The sequence below is a fragment of the Rutidosis leptorrhynchoides genome, chromosome 10 (genome assembly GCF_046630445.1).
Source record: "Rutidosis leptorrhynchoides isolate AG116_Rl617_1_P2 chromosome 10, CSIRO_AGI_Rlap_v1, whole genome shotgun sequence".
Lineage (NCBI taxonomy): Eukaryota > Viridiplantae > Streptophyta > Magnoliopsida > Asterales > Asteraceae > Rutidosis > Rutidosis leptorrhynchoides.
The window spans coordinates 342659274-342666994 of NC_092342.1; the positions used below are offsets into that span (position 1 = coordinate 342659274).

The following is a 7721-nucleotide window of genomic DNA, read 5'->3' on the forward strand; positions in this document are numbered from 1 at the left end:
AGACCAACCGGATCAGCAAACTTGTAGTAACGGATTATAATTTTTGTTTTTTATTAGACTGGGTATCCAACTTTAGTAGTGGATTATAATTGGTAATATACAGATCACTTCCATCCATTAATGGCTCGTCCCATTCCAAGCTAGCTAGTTTGTGACCGTTTACGGTACATTGTCGAATGGGTCCCGCATGCACTATCTGAGCCTACCTTTTGTTATTATGCCTTTAAGTTGCCCTTAATTTGCTCTTTGGATCCTATCCCTCTTTTTAATTTCCCCCTTTGTTTCTTCCCTCAGTTATATACTACCATGTTTTTTGATCTCTCCTTCATCTATAAATAGAAAGGACTTGTAACAAACAAACACTGTAGTCATCACCCAAACTTCAACACGTACTAAGATTGGAAGCAAGCTTTTGTAGAGAGAGAGAAAAAAATAGTTATCTTGGATCAATAAGAAAGAGATGACAAGCATAGATGTAGCAGCATCAGCAGCATCATCTGAGCAATTATGTTATATCCCATGTAACTTTTGCAATATTGTTCTTGCGGTACATACTCTTAATTACTTATAATCTCTCATGTGTTTCTGTGTGTTTTTTGTTGTGCTTACAATTTGAGGGATTCAAAATGATGAAAGATGTCATATGGGGTTTTGTTTTGTTTGAGATCAGATTAGTTTATAATCATTTTGTTGTCATCATAATGAAAACAACCAATTAATATAATTTGATCCATATTGAAATCAAGTTTTTCTTTTCACTTTGGTGAACTTAATACCCAAAATTATATACAGTAAAGTCTCTATCATCTGAAGTTTCCTTTTCTCAATTCATCTTCAGCTTGCAGTCAAAAGATAAAGTTCAAATATCTGAAATCTATCTATCTATCTTTCTCTCTCATATAAACACAAAGAACTAGAATTAGGACAGTACTTGTATTGAATGACTAGTAACAAGGACAAAAACCATTTAATCTTTATTTTTCTATTAGATTTTTGATTTTCATGATAAAATCCACAATTGGGTGTCAAACTTATGATCAAAGTTAAGTGCTTTATAGCACCCTCAAACATCATTGCATGTTTAACTTGGGTTATCTAATCTATGTTTTTGTGGGTCTTAATCAAGATTTTGAACAAGTTCAAGAAACAATTCACATTCCATTTTTCAATTCAAAATGCTTATTACTCAGTGATTCAAGCTAGTATTTGTTGTGGCTCTTAATTAATCAAGATTTCTTCATATTTGACTTGATATCTTGGTCATTATGTCATGAGTTAATTTAATCTTGATTTGGTGTACTAAATAAGTAGTAATTCATCTGGGTGTTATTTAAATTCCGTTTTTTAGGGTTCTTGATCATAAAGTTGTAAACTTGAAGCCCTAGAAGTCTTGTTTTATAGTTGTTGACAAATATTGAATGAGCATATATGTGTTATTGATTGAATATCTGAATTAATGGGTTATCTTGATTATGGAGGAAACTAATAATTGAAATGGTGAAATGTATGTATGTATGTATGTAGGTGAGTGTACCATGCAGCAGCTTGTTTGACATAGTGACAGTTAGATGTGGACACTGCACCAATCTTTGGTCTGTGAATATGGGCATGGCTTCTGCCTTTCATCATTCACTCTCAAATTCCAATTCCACCTCCCAAGATCATACTACTTCTCATCAGGTGATTTTCTTATAAAAAAAATTATATCTTAACCCTAGTTTAATTTGACCTTATAATTCATTTATAATAACTTGATCCTTTTTACAGAAAAGCAATAGTGTATAATAATATCAAAAGCTATTTCTAACCAAAATAAATTGAAATAGTTATTATTTGACTTTCAAAAGTCAAGGGGTCAAATACTGTTGATTTTTGTTGATATACGGATTTCTAAAATAGCCTTTATATGTCTAGAAATCAATCTTCAAGTTAGATACTAGCTTCGACATTTTGTACTGTATAAGCCCTTAAGCACACCAAAAGACTATTGATTTAACGGTATCGAGGTGACCCTGATCCTAACAAGGAGGTTGAGAGTTGGAAAAAATTAACCAAGAATTTATCAATCAGTAATCATGTTAAACTTAATTAACTTTTATCAACTCCCATTCAATTAGACATATCCTATTATTTTTTTTTCATATATATTTTTTGTGTAACTCCGTGTTAATTACATTTCTCAAAGAGTTGTGATTTATCCAACATATAAAATGAAGAATAAAATCACTAGATCACCAATCTTTACATTATGAGGAAATTAGACATATGTTGATAAGTAAATATAATTATATACTACATTTATTATATATATTAAAAAGTAATTGGCTTACCAGTATTAAGATGACCTACTCGTATTAACTTTATGATTAATGGGATGGACTATATGTAAATATGCCTTAAAAATTATATAATATCATATGTATATATTAATTTAGTTGTGTATTAAGGTCTCGGTTAAACTTATTTTTCAGAATTTTGTCATTAATTGTGATGCAGTTACTTTGTGTGGAAATTAGTACGAGCTAGTAGGAGATAGGGATGTAGTTACTCCAGGTTATACATAGGATAATCTAAAGACTATACAAAATCAGACTGTTTTTGTTGCTTTTTTTTTAAAATTTCCCCCTTTATTTTTTCTGTTGCATCGTAGATCCAATATCCAATAACCCTAGCTGCTAACCGCCGTTTTTTCATAGAGTTCATGTTTGCGGCCAACATCTGTTTAAATGCGTCAGTCCTTTTATTATTATTTTTTTTCTCAATTTTTAGTTACCTAAATCAGGAAATTTTAAAATTATGTTACTACGTATTACATTACTTTTTTTCCATTTGTTTTTTAAATAAAATTTAAATACCGAAGCAGTTGTATTTTTTTTTAAGGGTCAAATTAGCTTTTGTCGTTTACTAATGTAACATTTCTGTATTTTCTGTGTACACGGTTGATATATTTGGGACAAAATTGACAGCAAATGTCATTCAATACTGTAATGTTTTACTGTTACATTTCAACTAATAGGATCACTTCAATCTTAACTAGAACACCTATAGCATACGAAAATAGGGGGAAAATCTTTACCGTTCTAGTTTTGAAACAACCTGATTTGAACAACGTTTTTTAACATCATTCGTCTGGCATCATTTTAAATACTTCTTTTTTTTAGAAGATACAACCTAAAGTATTTTGTTGTGTGCGTCGGAAGAGGAAGAACTTATGTAAGATTTATATAACGGGTAGATAAAGTCCAACCCACTGCAACAAATTTATCAATTGTTCACGCATATTTTTACACACTTGTAAAAAAGTGTGAGTTTATTATCAAATTCTTCACACTTATAAATATGTATAAGTTTGTTACATTTATAAATGTTGAATGTTATTCAAATTTCACACTTAAAATTGTAGAAAAAGTTTGTTCACACTTATTAGTGTGTACAAACACAAATTTAATCACATTTAAAAATGTGAGTAAAATTTGTTACACCTCATTTCTTCACACAAGGGGGAGCGTGAACAAATCTAGTGCGACAAAATTAACTTAACACTCTTAAGTGTGTTTATATTTATAATTTTACACACAAATTAGTGTGAACGTTTTTTCCTACACTTTTATGTGTGAAACTATAATGATATTCTACACTTATAAGTGTAATACATATACATACATTTACAAGTGTGAGGAATTTAACAAAAAAAATACACACTTCTTAAAAGTGTGTACATTTATGCGTGGTTAAATAGCAAATTTGTTGTAGTGACCTAATTTTTATAAAAACTACTTTTTACACTTCAATAGTAATACTTTTGAAAGTGTTTTTCATTAAATTAGAATTTATTTAACAACGGTCTCTCAAGTTGTTGTAAAAATGCATACAATTAAAGTGTTATTCATAACTCTCACATAAATTTATTTCCCTTAATTAGAAGTTTAGAACATGGACATAAATTTATTCCCCTTATTTAGAAGTTTAGAACATGAACATATATTATATTTTAATTGAGTAATTTCAATTTTTACAAACTCTTTCCCAAATAATTTTTTACTCTAACGGATGAGATATTTTCTAAGACATTTTTTGTCAAAAAAAAGAAAGAAAAAAAATCCTCCAACTGAAGATGCTTTCAGTTCATCTTCTTCTCTTGATCAAACACATTTCCAACAGTGAATGTGGTTAAACTATAAAAGTAAAAAGATTGTGGTAAAATAATAAAACCTTTAAAGTTAACTATTTTTTTAGGATAAAACAATACCCTGATACGATATTACGTTTATAATAGTAACAATGACACTTAATATTTGTTTCATTTAGGGAGCGTAAATTCTGAAATACTGTTTTCCCTCCTTTATAATGAAAGGTGGACGAAATATATCAAGCTACTATGCTAGTACCATTAAATCTTTGGATTGTGCAAGGTCTGCACACCTGCAGAAATGTGTAGCATATTTAATTAATCTTTATACATAAAAAGTTTTGCCAAATGTCATTTAATATCCACATGATTTCTATTTTTTTTTTCTTTTTTTAACAAATTTGGGTATGTAGACATGAAGTTTGTTGTTTGTTTCAGTGTTGGGTTAGGGTGTTCTTGGTTTGCTTGTGGCCTAGGGATGGCAATCGTCACCCGATCCAGTAGATATTCATCTGATCCACCCGGTTCGTGATGGATATGGATAATCTAAATGGATATGTATACGGATATGGATGAACCTAAATAGATATGGATATGGATGGAAAAAGATCATCCATGGATATATCCATTATCACCCGAATTAGATACATAAATAATTAAATATAGATATATGCAAACATATTTACTATTATATATGCATTTATCATTACCCATACATTTTGCTTCCACCCTTATAACGAATTAACTATGATATAAATTAATTAACTATGATATATTACAACAAAACACACATATCTGATCAAATAAACATACAAACTACACATTTAATTTGTCATAGCTCATGTTTAATAGTATATTTAACGAATTGTGTTGTATCTTCGACAAATATGACACATTATATATATATATATATGTTTGTTATATTACGTTTTTGTTTATATGAAATATTATAAAATTTTATAACTTTTTTTAATATCCAATGGATATTCATTAACCCGCTTAATCCAATAGATATGGATATGGATGGATGAACAAAAATTAAATGAATATGGATATGGATATGGATAAACAAAAAGTAAATGGATATGGATACGGCCTCACCCGATCCATATCCGATCCATTGTCATCCCTACTTGTGGCGTCTTTGTTTAGTTAGTTATTTTGGATTCAGTTTTTGGCCGTTTTTGTAGTGTTTTGGCTTGTTTCGTCCTTAGTTAGCTTTTGGTAGGTTTGTTGCGTTTTGTAAGCTTTCTAAGTGTGAATCTTGCCGGTTCTTAGATCCTGTTTTTAGGTTCTTAATTTCATGTTGATGAAAGTTCCTTGATTTATTTTATATTCTATTTTTTTTTCTTCCATAAACATAAATTATAAAATAGTGACATGAAGTCTTTACTTACGTTTCAAACCTCCCTAATAACAAAATAGTTAAAAATAATCAGGTAATAACTCGATTAAACCACATATATCTTTGTAAAATATATGTACTTCCCTACATGCAATGTGTAACATATGATCTCAAGAGTTCCCTAGTATAAAATTAATTGGTAATATAGTAAGTTTCTCAAATGTTTATATGCCTAAATTAGTTTCTTTTGTTTTTCTGATGTGAAAATTTGGTTTACACTAATTAACCGATTAACTAAAAAAACCATGAAGTGATGTACTAGCTAGCTAAAAGGCTTTTAATTACACGAGTTTACTATATTATCATGCATACATAATTATATTTATCATACATAATGGTAGCTGATCAATTGATGATAAATATCAGAAGGCTCCAACCCACACTCCTCCAAATTATAGGGTTGATTTGGGTGCCACTTCGAAGTACAACAGTAGAATGCCGATCATGAGGCCGTCTCCTGTTTCCGTCCCAATTGACCAAAAAATCAATCGCCGTGAGTTTCTTCGTTACATAATTTATTTCCCATTTTCATATAATCATACAGAAGTTCATATATGGTTCAAACAAAAATTGTTTAATTATACGAAATTTAACACCGAAGTCATTTGCTTTTATATATCAGCTCCAGAGAAGAGGCAACGAGTTCCTTCTGCATACAACCAGTTCATAAAGTAAGAGCACTATTCTAACCCTCTTAAAATATTTTTCAATAGTATATATCATCGTTAAATTTGTTCGATTTAAAACTCACGGGGTTTATTTATTTATATTTTAATACATGTGTATTTGACTTATTATTTTAAAAATATTTTCAAACGTAGACTTTCGAGCTAGTTTTCATAAGCACACATATAAATATTTATAATATTAAATAACTGTCATTATAAAATTAAAGATTTTTCAAATAGGTTGTCATTAAAAACTTTGGACATGCAAAATATCTTTGTACATTAACAATAGTTAACCTATCTATACATATAATTACCTAATTTATTACACTTTTTACATTGATTTAATTCTTAAGAACCACCCTTAGACTTGTCATTCGAAAAATTCTAAAATTAATAATTAATTGTTATGGATAAAACTTTACTGCGTGCTAACGACATCCCTATATTTTAATTTTGATGAAACGTGGACATTATTTATGTAGAGAGGAAATTCAAAGGATTAAGGCAAATAATCCAGAGATCAGTCATAGGGAAGCTTTTAGTACTGCTGCAAAAAATGTAAGCAAGCTAGTGCGCATGCATGATACAGTATATCCTACTAAATATTTCTGCATGATTTTACTTTATTTTCTTTATTGTTGGCTTTCATTACAATATTTTTTACAGTACTTGTGTATATTCATATTAAATTATATTTTATAAAATATCTGACACTTTCATCTATATTGTTAAATAGTGGGCACATTTCCCTCATATTCATTTTGGATTGATGTTGGAACCAAATAATCACCAAACTAAACTTGATGAGGTATGTTAATTTATGCTTACTAATTAAGTGTATATATATATATATATATATATATATATATATATATATATATATATATATATATATATATATATATATATATATATATATATATATATATATACAAATTGGTTTTACAGATTTTAGTATCAACTAAATAAAAAAAAAAAGAAGAATACTCCATAATTTATGTAGTTGAGTTGTGTGCAGGGATCTGAGAAACGACTAAGGTCCAGGGGAGCATTATTCAAGAAATGATTAAAGCTTGATTTTCTGAGAAAAAATCGAAGCCAACCATTTGATTTGATATATATTTATATTAGATTTTAAGCTCAAAAAAATTGTGGCCTTAACTTGTTTTAAAGGACATAAAGTACGTAGTATTTGGATATTTTTGTATTTGTATTTTACATTCATGTGAGTGATGCTATTTGTGTATTTTATTTGATTTTCAAAATACAAGATACTTTGACTTGCCTTTATATAAATATTTTCCAAAGATCTTGACTTGTTATTATATATGTATGTATGTATATGTATTGTTGTCACAAAGGATATACTCCGTATTAATTATGTATACATCTATCTATAAATGTGTATATACAATAATAAGTGAATGGCTAACTTATGTCTCCATGACATAAGATAAGTAGTAAATTCACTTAATACGCATTTAATAAACTTAATATATTTTCATATATGTATCCA

General features: G+C 28.7%; 1 protein-coding gene across 2 annotated transcripts; it reads left to right on the forward strand.

The window, feature by feature from the left end:
• The first annotated feature begins 223 nt into the window (after positions 1-223).
• LOC139872744 (axial regulator YABBY 5-like) lies at positions 224-7463 on the forward strand. Of its 2 annotated transcripts, none has more exons than XM_071860670.1 (7): positions 224-547; positions 1525-1680; positions 5904-6027; positions 6157-6205; positions 6688-6763; positions 6942-7013; positions 7224-7463. In XM_071860670.1, the coding sequence occupies exons 1-7, from the start codon at positions 461-463 to the stop codon at positions 7269-7271; spliced, it is 612 nt and encodes a 203-aa protein (XP_071716771.1). In that variant the 5' UTR covers positions 224-460; the 3' UTR covers positions 7272-7463. The 2 variants fall into 2 exon arrangements, with proteins under 2 accessions (XP_071716771.1, XP_071716770.1); XM_071860669.1 differs by having other exon boundaries at positions 240-547; positions 5901-6027.
• The last annotated feature ends 258 nt before the right edge of the window (positions 7464-7721 follow it).

Excerpts from the sequence above, each read along its gene's own strand:
- LOC139872744 (XM_071860669.1), top strand. The coding sequence starts at position 461 with ATGACAAGCATAGATGTAGCAGCATCAGCAGCATCATCTGAGCAATTA. Across the intron at positions 1,681-5,900 it reads ATCATACTACTTCTCATCAG|AAGGCTCCAACCCACACTCC; the intron begins GTGATTTTCTTA and ends GATAAATATCAG. Across the intron at positions 6,764-6,941 it reads TTAGTACTGCTGCAAAAAAT|TGGGCACATTTCCCTCATAT; the intron begins GTAAGCAAGCTA and ends ATTGTTAAATAG.